At 36.8% G+C, this 18,569-nt stretch overlaps 1 protein-coding gene across 12 annotated transcripts in view; it reads right to left on the bottom strand.

Moving 5' to 3' along the window:
* RP1 (RP1 axonemal microtubule associated) overlaps positions 1–18,569 on the bottom strand; it is a 204,985-nt gene that overhangs the window by 48,237 nt on the left and 138,179 nt on the right. For all 12 annotated transcript variants that reach the window (XM_085221109.1, XM_085221110.1, XM_085221106.1 and 9 more), the window contains 7 exons: positions 14,138–14,289; positions 11,534–11,612; positions 10,297–10,428; positions 9,573–9,754; positions 8,947–9,033; positions 4,995–5,127; positions 3,552–3,691 (listed from right to left, as the gene is read on the bottom strand). In XM_085221109.1, coding sequence (XP_085077235.1) covers positions 3,552–3,691; positions 4,995–5,127; positions 8,947–9,033; positions 9,573–9,754; positions 10,297–10,428; positions 11,534–11,612; positions 14,138–14,289 — 905 coding nt within the window. The remainder of the gene's footprint in view (positions 1–3,551; positions 3,692–4,994; positions 5,128–8,946; positions 9,034–9,572; positions 9,755–10,296; positions 10,429–11,533; positions 11,613–14,137; positions 14,290–18,569) is intronic.

Genomic DNA, 18,569 nt, shown 5'->3' with positions numbered 1-18,569 from the left:
CTCATTTTCTCATTTCATTTTTCTTGACTTCCCTTTTCCAGGCTAAACAAGTACTTGCTTGTTTAATCATTCCTCATATAAAAGATGCTTTCATAGAATCATAGAATGGCCTGGGTTGAAAAGCACCACAATGATCATCGAGTTTCAAGCCCCCTGCCATGGACAGGGTTGCCAAACACTAGACAAGGCTGCCCAGAGCCACATCCAGCCTTGCTGTGAATGCCTCCAGGGATGGCGCATCTACAACCTCCTTCGGGCAACCAGTTCCGGTGTGTCACCACCCTCTGACTAAAAAACTTCCTCCTAATAGCTAACCTGAATCTGTCCCCATCTTAGTTTAAAACCATTCCCCCTTGTCCTATCACTATCCACCCTCGTAAACAGCTGTTCCCCCTCCTGTTTATATTCTCCCTTCAAGTACTGGAAGGCCGCAATGAGGTCTTCCCAGAGCCTTCTCTTCTTCAAGCTAAACAAGCCCAGTTCCCTCAACCTTCCTTCATAGGAGAGGTGCTCCAGCCCTCTGATCATCTTAGTGGCCATCCTCTGGACCCATTCCAAGAGCTCCGGATCTTTCTTGTGCCAGGAGCCCCGGGCCTGGACACTGTACTCCAGATAGGGCCTCACAAGAGCCGAGTAGAGGGGGACAGTCACCACCCTCACCCCACTGGCCACTCGTCTTTTAATGCAGCCCAGAACACAGTTGGCCTTCCGGGCTGCAAGCACACACTGCTGGCTCATGTCCAGCTTCTCATCCACCAAGACCCCCAAGTCCTTCTCTGCAGGGCTGCTCTCAAGGAGTTCTTCACCCAGTCTGTATAAATACCTGGGATTGCCCCAACCCAAGTGCAGCACCTTGCACTTCGCCTTGTTGAACCTCATTAAATTCGCTTAGGCTCACTTCTCCAGCCTGTCCAGGTCCCCCTGTATGGCTTCCCTTCCCTCCATCGCTCAGCATTGTATCACTTTTCTTTTTGTACATCTTAAGCAAATGAATCAGTAGAAGGCACAGCGTTTATTATGCATCCACACAAGAGAACTTACCCGAGGCTTTACTGTATATTCTACTTTGTCAGAGGGAGATGGGGGTTGGGTTCAAAGGGATATAGTAAATGGGGTTACATCGGGCTGGCAACAACTCACAGTTGTGTTCCCCAGGGCTCCATTTTGAGGCCAGTTTTCTTTAGTATTTTTATAAATTATCTTGATGCTGTGCTCAAATGCATACTAAGTAAGTTTGTGTAGAAGATATCAAATTGGGAGGAGCTGTTGAGAGGCTTTGTAGGCAAATCAGAGAGCTAGGCAATCACCAACAGCATGAAACTTAACAAGACCAAGTGCTGGATTCTACATCTGTAATGGGACAATCCAGGAAATATGTGTGCAGACAGTGGAAAGAGAGGTTGGAGAGCAGTACTGCGGAAAGAGAACTTCTGTTTGACTGAAAGTAGAATCTGAGTCATCACTGTGCCCTGGCAACCAAAAGGGCCAGAGTGTGTCAGACCCAGCACCGCCAGTTGGTGAGGGAAAGGATTGTCCTGCCCTGCTCTGCACTGTGCTCTCTCACCTTAAGCACTGGATACAGGTTTGGATACCACAATATGAGAAGAATGTAAAACTATTACAGAGCAAGGCTACAGAGGTGGTGAAAGGCCTAGAGAGGACGATGTATGAGGAGTGGCTGAAGTCCCCTGGTTTGTCCAACCCAGAGAAGAGGATGTTGACAGGAGGCCTCGTGACAGCCTACAGCTTAATACTCTCTATTAACATTCAGTTTGAAATTGCTATGTAAATTGCTTCCTTAAAGATATCTTTTCCAGGATATGTCACAGAATATGTACCTTTTTGTCCTTTATTAATTCTTCTCATTGTCTATAGTACTATCACCCACTTAATTAAGACCAAAAACCTTTTCCTGTATTTTAATAACACAGTTTGTACTAAGGCAGCAGTATACTGCAAATAGTGAATTAAAAAAGTAACAAAAAACAAAACAAAACAGAACAAAACAGGTAGACTAGTATGTAGGTGTTCTGTATGGGATTGAATGCTATATTATATCACACAAACCATTCACAGCAAGAATCATCTGAATATAGAACCTAGAGCTGATCTAACAGATCCCTGACAAAGAAGAAAAAAGAGGAGTCAGAATAAATATAGATGCAAGTGTAATTAGGATGATAAACACATGTTCTTCCAAATATTATATATTTAGCTGACAATCACTACAGGCTGGGAGAGCAGCCTGGTGAGTGTATGCTATTTTTCTCCTGTTTATATATTCTTACCTGGAAATCAGCATCTGGCTGCCAGCAGAAACAAGAGCCTGGACTGGGGAGATTTTTGTGCTAAATCACTATGGTCAATCTACGATTATTTTAGTCTTGAGAAAATATTTTGAGATACTAACACAAATAAAGGAAAAAAATTTTAAGGGTCAAGCTAGCAAAGCAGTGGAACAGACTGCCTAGGTATGTTATGTCATCTCAGCCATTAGAGATCTCAAGAAAAGGTATGAAACAAGCATAAAGGATCCTATTTCACTGTATAGAGGATTCTGTTTTATTGTACAGAGATAACTGAAAGCTGTATTTAAGAGCCTATCTAGTCATATCGACATTGATTCCAGAGTATGTTTTAACATGCTATGTAGATAGATATTAACATTGGCAATTGACATTATTTGACAATTAATATTGTAAAATTGGCAAAGACTAACTAGAAACTCTCTCCTAGTATTTATCTTGAGCAATAACAGTAACTTCACAAGCAGTTTCGCTTGTTTATCATTCTATTTATAAATTGGTTATTTAATATATGAAAGTTAACACATTTAAAATCTCTTTTTCACCAATACCAGGACATGTTTTTACAAAGTAGATTTTAAAGATTTACAAGAAAGAGCCCTAATATTCCAATATAACTTTCATAAATGACTGAAAAACTAAGCCACAGAACTTTATATATAACTGGATCTAATTTCAGCTTCTAATCATAAAATCATAGAATAATAAAATCATAGAATTATTTGGGTTGGAAGGGACCTTAAAGATCATCCAGTTCCAAACTCCTGCCATGGGCAGGATTGCCACCTGTCAGAACAGGTTATCCAGGGCAACCCATCCAACCTGGCTTTGAACACCTCTAGCGATGGGGCCCCCACAGCTTCTCTGAGCAGCCTGTGCCAATGCCTCACCGCCCTAAGTAAAGAATTTCCCCCAACATCTAACCTAAATCTCCCCTCTTTTTGTTTAAAACCATCCCCCCCTTGTCTTATCACTATCAGATAGAATAAAATGAACAGTTTACTAAGAACAGTTACTGATGGTTTATGGCTTTTCAATTTATTGCATCTTGAACTATTCTTACACTACAATCTGAATTCAAAAAAAGTACCCATATTTGGTAAGTGATATATATTTTCCTAAGGTTATACCATAGCGTAACATCAGTGCTTGTACTTGACAACAGAAAAAAAAATATGTCTGTGAAAAAAAGCAATAAAATGAAACATTTTAAAAACCAGTTAAGGAATATAGCTAACTACTAACCTGTCCTTTTTCAAAATATGAGTGTCTTAGTCTCCTTTTGCAGGAATCTCCCTGCTCTCCAAATATAGTTATAAATATGTCTGCATCAGTTCCTGATGCAGGCAATGTTCCTGTATGAACACTGACTGAGTAAAGAACTTCTGTAATGAAAAATCAGAGACACAAAAACATTACCAAATCAGCATTTTTAGCAATGTAATTAGTGATCATTATGAAACAGGATATTCAAGATCAGGAACTGAAGTTTTTGTACTTGACATTAATGTTTTGTGTGTTTCTAACTTTGCTAACTATCTCACAACACAGTACACCATTGGAGATGATATGTCCTTCATGAATCAATACAATATTCCATGCTTGCTATTATAAATGAAGAAAACAATTTTTCATCCAGTTGTCACAGTTGTCAACAGAAAGAACACTATTCATTATGTGAGGCTTTTAACAAGCCTTGAATCCTTGCAGATTGGCATTCTTAAATTGAGATAGGCTAAACTAATGTAATGACATTGTACCGTAGAATAAACACAGATACAACATAGATGAAATACACTATTTGTTTTGGATCAGTTGCATTATGTTTTAGTCTGGCACTTTGATAATTATGTCCACCATTAATTGTTCAGGAGAAACAGTGACCATCAATTAATTTGTTAACGTTCAGCTATTTATTTGGCTATGCATTATTATTATTCAACACAAAGGACAGCTTGCCACGACTTGCTGATGAGTTATGTAGTACGTATTGCTTGAAACAGTAGGACAAAGGATTTTTTTCTATAAGGTTTCTGTGAACAGTGTGAAGATTTTAATGTTATAATAGACTATTATGATCAAGTTAGTTAGATGGCAAATGCAAAAAAGTTTGAAGTATTTTAACTAAGAAGATGGAGTATAATGAATGAGGGTTTTTTGCTAAATATTGTTTGCAATGTACTCAGAACAAAGGAAAATTTTATCATATTTTCAAATTCAATGATTAAATGAAACAGAGACCTACTGGAGCAGAAAAGGAGTTTGAAGAAAACTGCAGCAACCTTTTTTTTCTTTCTGTGAATCATGCCATTATGTCTATACACATGCTTTTTTTTTAAATCCATGATTTTGTCCCTCACTTTCTGTAAATCAGTCTTTTTCTGAACATTTCACTAGATATACATACTAATTGGGTTTTACAGTTTTCAGAATTTCAGATTAGTGCTTAGACTAGTGGAAACAAAATGTCAGTTGCTTTAAAACAGATAAAAAACATATTACTAAATACATATTACTAAAGACTCTATCATTCTGAATAAATATTTAAAAATAATTTTGAGCGATTTGTTTTATAATAACATGCTTTATATTCTTGCTCATTGTGCTCATTCCATTAAATAGTTCACAACTTTGTATGAGTGTGTTTATGTATTTCTTTACATATTTATTCTTCGTTCAGCAGCATACCTCTGAGTGGTGCTTTGTCTGGTCTGACTGCTGCTAGCTCTGTCACAGTCTCAGATCCATCTTCTCCAAACAGACACTGAGCTTCAGTGGGAAAGCTCAGCTCCTGCTTAGTGTCCAGATCTTTCAGCCTAAGCTGCAGGAGAAAGTAGAAACACATCTGCTTCTCTGAAATATTTTGCTTTTTATTTCCACTCCCAAAGAAACCATCATTCTTCCTATTTTTAACTCACACTCTTTGTAAAGATACCTCATTCCGCATAAGGAGAGCTACAATAGTGCCAGTCCCTGATTCTGCAGCCTGTTTATATCTGTATTTTTCATGGCACAGATACTGGGAACACTTGTTGGAAACCAAGTTGCAGTTTAACCAAGGAGAAGCTCAGCTCCATAAGATATTTGCTCACTCCCACCCTGGTGGGATGGGATAGAAAATCTGATAAAGGTAAAATTCATGGGTTGAGCTAAAGACAGTTTAATAGGACAGAAATGAAAGAGAAAATAATAATAATATACAAAACAATAGATGCACATTGCTCATCACCTGCTGATGATTCCCAACCGGTTCCCAAGCAGCAGCTGCCCCCTCACATCCAAGTCTCCCAGCTTTATTGCTCAGCAAGACACCATATGATATGGGATATCCCTTTGGCTAGACTGAGTCAGCTGACTTGACCCCTGCCAGCTCTTTGTGCCCCACCAGCCTCCTCCTTGGCAGGACAGTAAAAGAAACTGAAAAGTTCTTGATTAATGTATGCACTACTCAGCAGCAACTAAGCCATCAGTGTGCTCTCTTAAATCCAAAACATGGTATCATAACATCTACTGTTAACTCTATCTTAGACAAAGCTAGGAAACAAGTGAAGGATATGGATTGAATTGTCTTGTATATACTTGCAATTTCAGAATTTCAAATGATAACTACACTTAAAGCACCATTATATTATACATTATACATTATATATTATATATCATATATCCATTTGTTTTACCCAATTTTATTTGTTTAGATGTGACTTGCAGTATTAAAGCTAGGATCTTCAAAGTAGGCAGGAATTAGGTATCCAATGGCTTTGGAGTTCCCTGTGGTAATTATGGCATTTGAAGAGTGAATTCCAATAGGAGGAAATACTTCATGGACACTGGCAAATTAGGCTCCAAGTTTGTGTACTTAGAACCTCCAAAGCAACAAAGGAAGAATAGCTTTGGGAGCCCTCTTTTTTAGCTCCTGTTGTAGTCAATGCAGAGATCTGGTTCACAAGAGCACAATCCGGGTTGTGAACTTTATTCTAGGTCAAGTACAGAATAAAAATGTAACAAGCATATGCAGGAACATTTCAGGTAACTATAATATTCAGGACTCAACCTCATTAATAGCTAAGAACTGCAAGCATTGGAAATGGCTTATTGAGACTTTGTGAGACTTCTCTTTGTATGGAAATATTATTATCAGGAAGAGATGGAAAAGGAAAAGGGAAGAGGGAAAATTTAATGTCACCTGCAATTGAAACCCTTAGGCAGAGATTCCCAAATTTACTTCCACTGCTAACACTTTTATCTGCAACAAAAGCCTGTGTCTTTTCATGCAGTATACACATACCACTGCATGGAAAATCTGACTTTTGAGTACAGATTTCCCTACATAAACTTCAAACGTAAGCTTTAAAATGCATAAATAATTTTATCACTGCATTGTATCATTGAAGTTATTAGGAAGTTGAGAATTTCAATTTAAAAAAAAAAAATTAACAGCCCATTTTCAGAAATATAATTATTGAGGACTTTCCATTCCTGCTTATGCCACATGCTCACAAGATCAGACAAAAAGCTTCCAAATGGATGTAAGCCCACAAGAATTTCTAGAATCAAACTGCTAGCAAATTGAATACTGTTTTTTAAAGGCGCTATCATCTTCCATTAAAATTGCAGCATGTTCTGTACCCATTTTTGTACCTGCAATAATGTCTAACTTTTTTCATACAAAGATATTCTCCCTAACTACTACTTGTAGAAACATCTTTAACTGAAAATCAATGAGCCTCATAGATTCCTATCAGTAATAAAATTATACTAAGGGTTAACTGAATATCTAAGCAAATATCTTTCAGAAATTGGATCCATTAAAAAAAAAAGAAGTACTTGTACTTAAAACTGTTGTAAAAATCAGAAGAGACAAAAGATAGAGTAGCAAAAGGAACACAGGGATTTTATCTCTGTTTTATACTTCACAGATGCATCTGTAATCTGTTTTGTTTTTTATGTGTGTGTGTGTGTGAAATTCCTGAAATTTTCATTATTATTCCTTTCATTTAATGAGAAGTTAATAAAAATGATTCTTTTTTCCTTTCAACTAGGATTTGGTTTGATCACTGATTCATAGTGAACTTGCACGTACTGACTGACTCCTATAGTCTTTCTATTTCTGTACAGCATTTCTGTTTTTTTTTTCTGCACTGCAAGAATTCTATTAAAACTGAAACACATTACTACATTTTAGATTAAGATTCCACATAAATAATTTATAAATAAACTGCTAAATGAGTAATAGATGTTATAAACATATTACTGGCACAGTATATGTTACTGTTGCTTATATTGTGGGTTGTAAGTGCACCAGCAGAAGAGACTACACAGATCTATAGCAATCCATTGACTTCTTGTAGACTGCAAAAATTTATAGCTACTAGTAAGCTATTTATTAAAAAAAAAGCAACAACAACAACAACAACAACAACAAAAAACTATTGAAGAATTTAAAAGCATCACAAAAATTAACTCACCAATTTGCAGAGGTTGTGTTTGAAGAAAAAACATAATGGTGCAGCAAAAAAGCAATCTGATTTTTATTAATTTTCTGCCATGTTTGAAGCCACCTATTCAGGTGTAGCAGGTATCATAAAGGTTAGAGTCAGTCTTAAGAATTTTTATCAAATGGCCAAGAGAAGTGTATTTAAAATGAGAAATCTGTGTTTTTTTTCCATCCTACTTTTTTTCCATTATTATATCCTGAATTAAGACCACAAAGTTAACTGATGAACATGTTTCAGAAGATAAACTTCTTCTCTATCCTCAGTGGAGGATATCTCCCCTTGAGTATCATAAGCCAATTCAGATTTTACCCTAGAATGCCGCTATCTCTAGTGTTTTCCATCAGGATGGTTTCTGGACTGTTTATTCATTTAAAGAACCACTTTATACTCATTTAAATTTGCTGTAGTGAGAAGGAACTGTGTGACCCAGTTCAGAATATTATTCTTTTACTGTCCTGAGAATAATTCAGTGCTACGTCTATTATTCTTATGGACACTTGTCTCCAAGACTAGTTTATTAATACAACTTTGCTTAGCTTTAATCTCCAAGCTTGAGATTTTTCAACAAAGCCTGAGTTTATATGACCAATACCCTTCTACTCAATCTTACTACCCTATGCAGAAAAGTATACCTTAAAAATCTGTTTGCATCGTAACACTGACAGAATTAAATAATTTCACCACCATTTTTCATGAGAGGCTTTAAATACATAGTAAAGATCAATCAGATGTTTAATGTCCATTAATGAATACTTTGTATTGAATAAATAAAAAATGTCAGCTTAATAGCTTTCCACAACTAGGTCACGTTGTATCTGGGGACTATCAATATTTCCACGCAGGGATTAGCATCTCCTACCACCAGGAAAAAATGCTGCCCTCCATACCATGGTGCCATATGGATCTGCACAGAAGTGAGTGGGTATGAATGTACGCACTTCAGTGGGCAGAAACAGGTGGCTCTGCTCTCAAAAAGATCCAGAAGTTGTAGGAAATCATCTATAGACAAAAGGTGACTGAGCCACAAGATGTGTGGTCCAGTTGATGCAGTACAAAACCAAAGATAACAATATGTTTTTCAACAAAAGCTACTTATAAAGTATTAAGCAGAATACTTTGTTTCTATGTAGAATATACTGGAATACCTTTTGAAGCTTAATTCCTCTTTCCAAACATGGACTGGATAACAAAAATGAAAGTTTTGTTATATCTCCAACATGTCCAACAGTCAACTGTTAGAAAAATAAATGAAAAAAGTTACAAACAATAAGTAATTATTGTGGTTTTTTTCACGTTTAAGAATAAAAAAGCTTAGAGAAAGTATTGCTCAGGTTCAAATACCTGCCCAGAAACTGCCATTAATTTCATGTGCACATTTCAGAATAAGTATTTTTCTGGGTTCGTGGTAAAGGAATATAGCTTCTAAACAGTGAAAACAGATTAGATGAGGTTTGAGAAATAAAAAGTAAAGGAACTGTGAAGTAACTTCTTTAGTTAAAACCTTATTGTTAAGGACTACTAGACTTAATGCAAGTTAGTGAGGTTTTTCATGCCAAAGTTGTCATTTGCTCAGTAAAAGAGTTCTGTAAGTCATATGCATCAGCCCACACGTAAGAACTTCTTCAACTGCTTAATTAAGATATGGAGGTGTAAACATTAACTCTAGCAAACAAAAAAAAATCAGTACACGGAACTTCACATTCATAAGCTGCAAATCTTACTTTACTGTAACACTCCGGTAAAACTTGCGTGAAAGAAAGAAGAAACCAACCAGAAATGGATTATCATTCAGATTCTGAACTTTCTGCGAAGAAGATTTCCCTTCTGTTCCAAATACAACAACTTGAACATCAGGTGTATCTTCTGGAACTTGCACACCGTGTACCCACATTTGCCATCGTCCTCTGCTTTTAGTATTAATTTGTTTTGTAAGAGGAGATGTCACAGACATTTCTGTATTAGAAACAAAGACATATTCAGAGCAGATATCTAAATTATAAGACAGTATGAACCACGACATAAAATTATTTTGCCTACTATGACTGGATCTGCTACAGAAAGTCAGGCAGCAGTCACAAAAGCCCCATTGCTCATTCTAGTCCTATGAAGGTGTATAAAACCAGGCTAGCTGCTTCATAAATCCATTTGTGACATTTACACAAGTGACATGCCCATCTTCTCTGCTTTGTACATGCTGCCAACACCTGCAACTACTCACCAAAGTTCTGAGAGTATATGCCAACTTTTATAAGACTAGACTATGCATTACCATCTCCTCCAGCAGCAGCAAGAAGTTCAGCATTGCCATTCCCACCATTTTCATCCCAAGCATGACTGCCTCTTTTTTTTAAAGAAGGCACCTTGGATCAGGAACCAGTGTTTGGTTTTGCCTACACTGTAGGTGAGTAGCCATGGAGTAGCCCTGTGCTAACTTCATTATGCTTTGCCATGCAATAGTAATTCACGCAAATAAAGAGCATTTCTTCTGGTATTACCTTTGAGAGGAATCATCACTTCCACAAAATCTTTCTTAGGGCGTTTATTGATCCAGTCATTATGAACAAAGACATGTGAAGAAAAAGGGTAGCTGACTTCTTTTATAACAATTTTTTCCAAGAACCACTCATCTATATGAAAATAAATAGAACATTATTAATTTAAACTTTTTAAGCTACAAAATATTCTTGGTATGCAGTCATAAGTTTCTATCTTTACAAAATCAGTGCAATGTTTTCTTCTGTCTGACTTCTTAAGGAAATGAGACTTCTGAAAATATTGTGACTGTGCATGTACATTTCTGTCTGTTCCCCTACTCTCTAGTATATTTCATACAGTGAAAAATTCTTAAAGAAAATGTATCTAGACCTAGTGAAAAAATAAGTGCATCAATAGATTTGATCTATCAGTGCCCCAAAGGATGGAAAAGCTTCTAAGAGATCTCTACACAAGAGATCTCATATACAAAATCCTATTATAAATATCCCAATGGAAAACAGCATATCAGGATTTCTACCAGATAAGCCACCAGAACATCTTCTCAACAGAATTTTCTCTATGGCAAGTATCTATGCAATCTAATAAGACACAAACTTAGCTGAAGGTTTTCTTTTGAAGGAAGCTTTTAAGTTATTCTCTGGAAACAAAGCTCGGACCCTAGAGTTTTGATAAACTTGTCTATACTCTAAGTTTTGGTGAAATTAATGAAAGTCTGATCACCCATTTCGGTGTAATCAAATAAGAAATAAATCAGAAGTAGTCCCCTAATCAGTTTCTATATGCACATCTTTAAGTTCAATATACAGAGCCATCTTATAGTCTTGCTTTTTGATAAAAATAACAAGAGACTCAGTTTATCATGCACAGGAATGGTCTCATCTCCAATATCAACATTATCTGCACAAGTGGCAAACTTGTAAAAGCTTTAATCTCTTGCCTCTGAACACTGCTGGGCCAAAATTTTATCCAAATTATTGAACGAAATACCAGTTTATGATGATCCCTGCTGTTACTGTTTCAGAGCTGAACAGTTTTCTTTAACACCATGAGCTTCTGCTGAGCTGGAGGGAGGGCACAAATAATATCCTGCAGTGAATTTTAGCAAAGCTAGATACTTGAGAAGTATAATCCAATAGAAATAACAACAGAAAGTTGAGAACAATTTCAAATTAAAAAATAAAAATGAATTTTAATCTCAAATCTATGACTGAAGTGGAGAAAAAAAAAAATGCTGACCTTTTTTTGTACTCTTAAATCCAATGAGAACTTGTTTCAACTTGCCAAGGTATACTGCTTTGATTTTGAAAACATCCACCTGTAATGTGAAAATAATTAAAATTATATTTAACAATTTAGCTTCGTGCATCTGGACATTGCTCTATATCTTAATGGAGGTAAATTTGTCTCATTCACACTATTCCATTGTCTTAGAGTTTATAATTAAACAGTAAATGTGATAACATATTTTCTGTTCCAGAGAATATTATGAATATCAAAAAATTGCTGTACATAACAGGATGTAATTTTACAAGTAATGGATAGCAAGAAACTCCTCATGTCTTGTATGTTCATAAATAACCAAATCACAATATCTACTTGTGTTGAAAGTTATTTTGAATGAGAACCTAACTCTCAATAGAACTTGCAGATATCTAATTATTCTGAAAACTTGAAGCAATTTCATTTTCACTAAGAATCACAGTTAACTAAGTGGGAATTAGGCAGGTAAATGAGAATCAAATGAATAGCATTTGGGAAGATTTCAACCATCCTGCTATATATCTCAGCTGAACATAAGCCAGCAGTGTGCCCAGGTGGCCAAGAAGGCCAATGGCAACCTGGCTTGTATCAGAAATAGTGTTGCTATCAGGAGCAGGGAAGCAATCGTCCCTCTGTACTCAGCACTGGTGAGGCCACACCTCAAGTACTCCGTTCAGTTTTGGGCCCCTCACTGCAAGAATGACATTGAGGTCCTGGAACATGTCCAGAGAAGTCAACAAAGCTGTGAGGGGTCTGGAGCACAAGTACTATGGAGAGCAGCTGAGGGAGCTGGGATTGTTCAGTCTGGAGAAGAGGAGGCTCAAGGGAGACCTTGTTGCTCTCTGTAACTACAGAATCACAGAATCACAGAATGGACAGGGTTGGAAGGGACCTCAAGGATCATGAATCTTCAACCCCCTTGCCACATGCAGGGCCACCAACCTCCCCATTTCATACTAAACCAGGCTGCCCAGGGCCCCATCCAATCTGGCCTTGGACACCTCCAGGGATGAGGCATCCACAACCTCTCTGGGCAGCCTGTTCCAGCACCTCACCACTCTCTCTGTAAAGAACTTCCCCCTGACATCCAACCTAAATCTCCCCTCCCTCAACATAAAACCATTTCCCCTTGTCCTGCTGTTATTAACCCTTTCCAAGAGTTGATTCCCCTCCTGTTTGTAGGCTCCCTTTACGTACTGAAAGGCTGCAGTGAGGTCACCTCGCAGCCTTCTTTTCTCCAGGCTGAACAAGCCCGGCTTCCTCAGCCTGTCTTCGTAGGGGAGCTGCTCCAGTCCCCTGGTCATCTTCGTGGACCTCCTCTGAACACTCTCCAACAGCTCCCTGTCTTTCTTGTACTGGGGACTCCAGACCTGGACACAGTGCTCCAGATGGGGCCTCACAAGAGCAGAGTAGAGGGGGACAATCACCTCCCTGTCCCTGCTGGCCACCCTTCTTCTGATGGAAGGGATGGAACTACCTGAAGAGAGGTTGTAGTGAGCTGGGGATCAGCCTCTTCAGTCATGTAACTAGTGATAGAACTAGAAGGAATGGCCTCAAGTTGCACCAAGGGAGATTCAGGTTGGATGTTAGGAAATACTACTTCTCAGAAAGAGTGGTCAGACACTGGAATGGACTGCCCAAGAAGGTGGTGGAGTCACCAACCATGGAGATGTTCAAGGAACATTTAGACATTATGTTGAGGAACATGTGAGAACATGAGGGTTTAGTGAGAACTATTTGTGATTGGCAGATGGTTAGACTCGATGACCATGTATGACTTTTACAACCTTGGTGATTCTGTGATTCTATTGGAATAAGGATTTTTTGTGGAAGCCATTTTTATGATAGATGTTTCTCTCTTCCATGATGATCAGACTCGATGGAATCTTCCCTTCTTCCCTTCAGCAAATATTTGCAATGATTTTATTATTTGCTTAAGACAAACAAACAAAAAAAATATTCCAAAATCTGAACACAATGGGAGTCTAATAAAGTGTCAGCAGGATATTCCCTTTCAATCTGAAACAGATATTTCTCTTTGATCTGAAATTTGTTTCAGCTACTTCATTTTTGTGCCCACAACTACGTAAGGAATTACTCTACTAGGAAAAGCTCTCGAATCCTCAAAATGCAAAAAAGTATTAGGAAAAAGAATAATGGAAACATGAAAAAGTAAATTACTGCAGTTATTACTATACAGGAAGGTTAATCGAGAGAAAGTTGTGTTATAAAGGCAAGTTATTCTACAGAAATTTTATCAGATCTACCAGGTATATCTAAACAAAGATAACTCCATGGCCTTAAAAGTCTGGAATATTAAAGAAGAAATTTCACAGTATATTTAGTTCAACTCAAAATTACTTCATTAACTTAATTGCTTTACTATTGTTTAATGCTAATGATGCTTAATACGTTACCTATGAAAATTACATTTTAGCTAATAGAAAAAATTATACCCACACAGAATGAAAAAGTTAGTGAAGTGTTTTTGATGCTTTGTACATGAAAAGTTCTATATCAACCTAAGAAATAACAAAAACATACTTGCAGATTCAGTTATGTTTTTCCTCATTGTTTTACCTGCCCTCTTGCAAAAGTAATCAGGCTGTTTCTTGGGTTAAGCCATCGTTTCCCTGAGTCAGTCCTTTCTCCTTGAATACACAGATAAGCCTCACCAGTGGCATCTGCTTTCTTCAAGTCTCCCGTGTGCAAATTGATTGAATATTCCACAACTTCAGAAAAAAAATGAATTTACAAAAAATGTCATCATGAGAAAATTGTACTTGTCTACTCACGTAACACCTACATTATCTAATAATTCCTAGAAGAAACTATTGCAGACTCCATCTGAACCTCATTCAGTGCCACAGTACAAGTAGCACAGATCTGTTTCCTGGTAATATCCTCTAACTAAAACACATTACTACAGCATAACTCTCTGTCTGGCAATTCACAGAATACAATTTTGTTTTACTTAGACACCACTCCCACAAAATCAGCACTACTGGCTGCTGCTTGAGGCAAAGAGTCTCAAAAATAATTCCTCCTCCTCCTTAAAAGCAAATCCCTAAAAATATTTACTTTGGAAAGTCTAAATTCTGTTCTTTAAGACAATTCACTCATATTTCTTTGCTCCTTCTCTCTGAGTGTGCAATATCATAGAGCCATAGGATAGCTTGGGTTGGAAGGGACCTTAAAGATCATATAGTTCCAACTCCCCTACCATGGACAAGGGTTGCCACCCACTCAGTCAGGCTGCCCAGAGCCCCATCCAACCTGCTCTTGAATGCCTCCAAGGGTGGAGCCTCCATAGCTTCTCTGGGCAAACTGTTTCAATATTTTCTTCTTTAAATGAAACTAGAGCTTATCACAAACAAAACTGTTTAAAAGAAAGCTGGAATTTGATTGTCTTAAGATTTAAACTTGTGTAATTACCTTCCTGTGACTGAACAGATCAGGACTATCAATCTTTCTCACTTCTAAGCCCATAAACAGAATGAATTTGGAGCTAAAACAAGTTAATAATGAATAATGAACTAAAAATCCTTTCAATATCAACTTTAACACATAAATACAGTTTATAATGGAAGTAAGGAACAAGGAAACAAACAGAATAAGGTCACAATGTTATTCATGGTTATTTGCAACACCATAACAAAAAGGATGTCATGAAAAAAATGAGAAGTTCTTTTGTTTGCTTGTGGTATACTGTGTAAAACTTGCTTTTATTTAAATTACAATAATAAATATGTGCTCACTGGTATACTGGAGATGCTGCCACAGTAGATATCTAACTTCAGTGGCTATGTTAGGGATATGAACATGTCTGAGGTGTTCTGGGGACATATTCTGGGGACATACACTAAAAGTCAAAGAGTTTAGAGTTAGATGGTCTGAATGTTCTGCTTCCAACCACAAGCATTATTACTTTAGCCTAAGGAAAAGAAGTCACACAAAATTGCCACTGTAAAAGTCACTTTTAGGATATGGGTAATAAAAAATATACGCACACCATAAATATATTCAAGAATGCATATATTATCTCGTGAATTTTTTGATCAGAGATTTTAAGACTGATACGTTGAAGGCCTGAACACTCTTAAAACACAACATTTAACATGCACTGAGCTATATTTGGCTACCCCAAACTATTTGGCACCAGCTTTAATGGTTTTCATGACTTCAACTCTGATGCTGTGAAGCAGATCTCAACAATGCCCAGGCCATGATAGCAGTAGAGTGCAGAAACCTCTTCTGGCCTGACTCTGCTACTTGCCCATACCTGAGACCAGTGTGGTTGCACAACATCTGCTTTCCCAGGAAACGTGTTTGTACAAAGAAAAGAAATAGTGTTTTAGACAGACACTGAACCAAGGTGCATTTTCAGTCTCACAACTCATAATTCAAGCCAGAAGGCACTGAAATTCTCATTATTCAAGTCAAGTCTGAAATACATCACAGGATACAGAAATATCTCAGTATAAATCCTGGAAACTTCTGATATTTTCACTACAGTTTACTTCTTGAATCAAATTTACTCCAAGACAGAAATGGCCCTATTTAACCAAACTACAGCCTTTAAAAAGATAAAATTAGGAGAAATTTTTGGTAGGTTTGAGAGTGATTGTTAAGATCCCAGAAGCTAAGTCTGTCATTTATTTTCATGCGTAGGTGATAAGAAAACAGGGAGAAAAAAAAATATGTGTTCTGAGGATATTTATTTTTAAGCTTTTCTTACAGCTCTTTTCACAAGTTGGTGCTATTCATATTGAGTGTTATAATCAAAAGGCCTGACTTCAAATATTGTGACATATTATGTAGCTATTTCTTTATATGTCTAAAATAAAAAGGTCACATCAGTGGAATGAGAGAGCTTTTGCTTACTGGGTGGTTTTGCATACTGATTGAAAAATAAATATCTAAAATGATTCATTAAATAATAAGGGCTCCATCAGTCTGCTATAAAGGTGCATTCTTTGCACTACACCGAAATGTTTTTGTTTCTTTTAAACTTTATACCATGTGGGGATGACAACTGAGAAAATGAGTTTTCTGAAAAGTAATTTTATTTCACTGTATCATTATTTACTTCAGGACTTCCCTTGGGAATTTGCTTTCTTAAATATTTAAACCATGGTCTGAGAAAGTGCTTGTAATCAATGACATCACTCATGTTTGATGGTAAGTAGTAGATAAAGAGTTTTCCTAGACTGACACTTTAATTTATGTCAGGTTTTACTTAAAGGCAGGTAAATATGCATTGTCAGATGAATGACAACATAGCCGCAAATGACTGTAGGCACATAAAGTTGCTTCTGATGGAAATCCAGATATTAATAGTATGTGTGCATCCAGACTGGTGGCTCTGAGACTTGTGTACTCTGTACTGGTCATATGAGCAGATCCATTGAAGTCAAAAGGCTGCTTGTGTGAATAAGAGCTTGGGCTGCAGACCTGATCACTCGTGTAGAGGTGATTAGAAATCAGAGGGCTTATAATGACCTTTACTGCTTTGCTCTGTGATCATTAATATACTTAATAATGATCTCAACTCTAGTCACACAGCTAGTTACTTCATAATATCTGGATTCAAATGAGATACATACTGAAAAGTAGAAACATTTCTAATGCTTTTGCTGAGTCAGAATTTCCTTGTGAATCTGCTGAATCTGTTAATGCATAATTCAAAGATCACTGTAGTCACAGCAAATATTTCCCATTAATTTTCAAAGATTTTGAATCAGAGGAAGGACTCCTGCTATGTAAGTGAAACAAAAATATACAAAGCAACCCTTATGAATGAAAATTTTGGGACCATTCTCACAATGAAATGAATCACATTCCTCTAGCAATAATCTACTAAAATACTCTACTAAAATAAAATGTTCTGTTCAACCTTGGCACCTTTGGCCTCTGCCAAATCCTATTTATAAAAGCTCTGTTTCAGATGTAAGCCAACATAGTTGAGATCCGAAAGTGATCACCTAGTGTTCATTAAAAAGGAGAAAAAGAACAACCATGAATTAGAGATAGGACAGAAGCTGTTGCTTTGAATGTTGTTGTTGTTTTTGTTTAATTTACTAAGAAACAGAATTTATTCAAGGATTATTTATATAAAAATTCAGTAACATTTGCCCAAAGGAAACTCAATATCCTCTCCGAGTAAAGAGTTTAAATGACAAAACCATACCCTACCCTAATATCAGAAGTACTGTTAAACCCTTTCCACCATTAGGTTCTTAGCTTTGCAATGAAATCAAGTGATGCAGGTAATGTACTGAGGCTGGTAAAGTGGAAGTGGATCATTAAATGAATCCTTTTCTTCTGTTACAGATCTAAAAATCTTTTCTCATGCTCCTTTCCTCTGCAGATTAGCAAGCTCTCCACCAAAACAGTGATGTTAATGTGGAAGGGGCAGGGTAAGGTGCTGAATTTCAAAGGTGCTGGAGATCTCTGACAGCAACAATTTTCAATAGGCTTCTGCAAAAATTCTGCTGTACAAATTAGTATAATAAATAGAAGTTGTCAATATGGGGAATGAGTATTCCAGAGGTTATTGTCAGATGAATTCCCAGATGAAAATTGTGAGTTTAAAGTGATATGTTAGGCAACTAAAAATCAAAGATAATTTAGCAGACAGGGATATTTTTTAAAGTTCATTTTGTATTATAAAAAAAAAAAAAAAAAAAAAAAAAAAAGTTGAGGCCTAACCCTGATAATTTCATAGGAAATCTCAAAAACTTAAATCAACCTTCTGGTGGAATTAAAGGCTGGGAACAAGATTAAGATCCACAGATCCACAGTTTCTGTAGCCACACAGTTAATTTGCTCAAGATAATGGAGCAAATCATCTTGTACAGGTTCAATAAAGGATTTTAAGAATCTAGTCCAAGATACATGGTTTACCTATCTTACTCAGCAGTGGATGGTAAAAGAGGACTGAGTTAGCCAGAATAGGAATCAGCCACAGTAAGCAGAATAGTATGATTCATTTCACCAGCAAAATGCCCAA

Source organism: Meleagris gallopavo, chromosome 3 (genome assembly GCF_905368555.1).
Source record: "Meleagris gallopavo chromosome 3, MGAL_WU_HG_1.1, whole genome shotgun sequence".
Lineage (NCBI taxonomy): Eukaryota > Metazoa > Chordata > Aves > Galliformes > Phasianidae > Meleagris > Meleagris gallopavo.
Note: the sequence above shows the minus strand (reverse complement) of the source record. Positions and strands in the feature narration are given on the sequence as shown.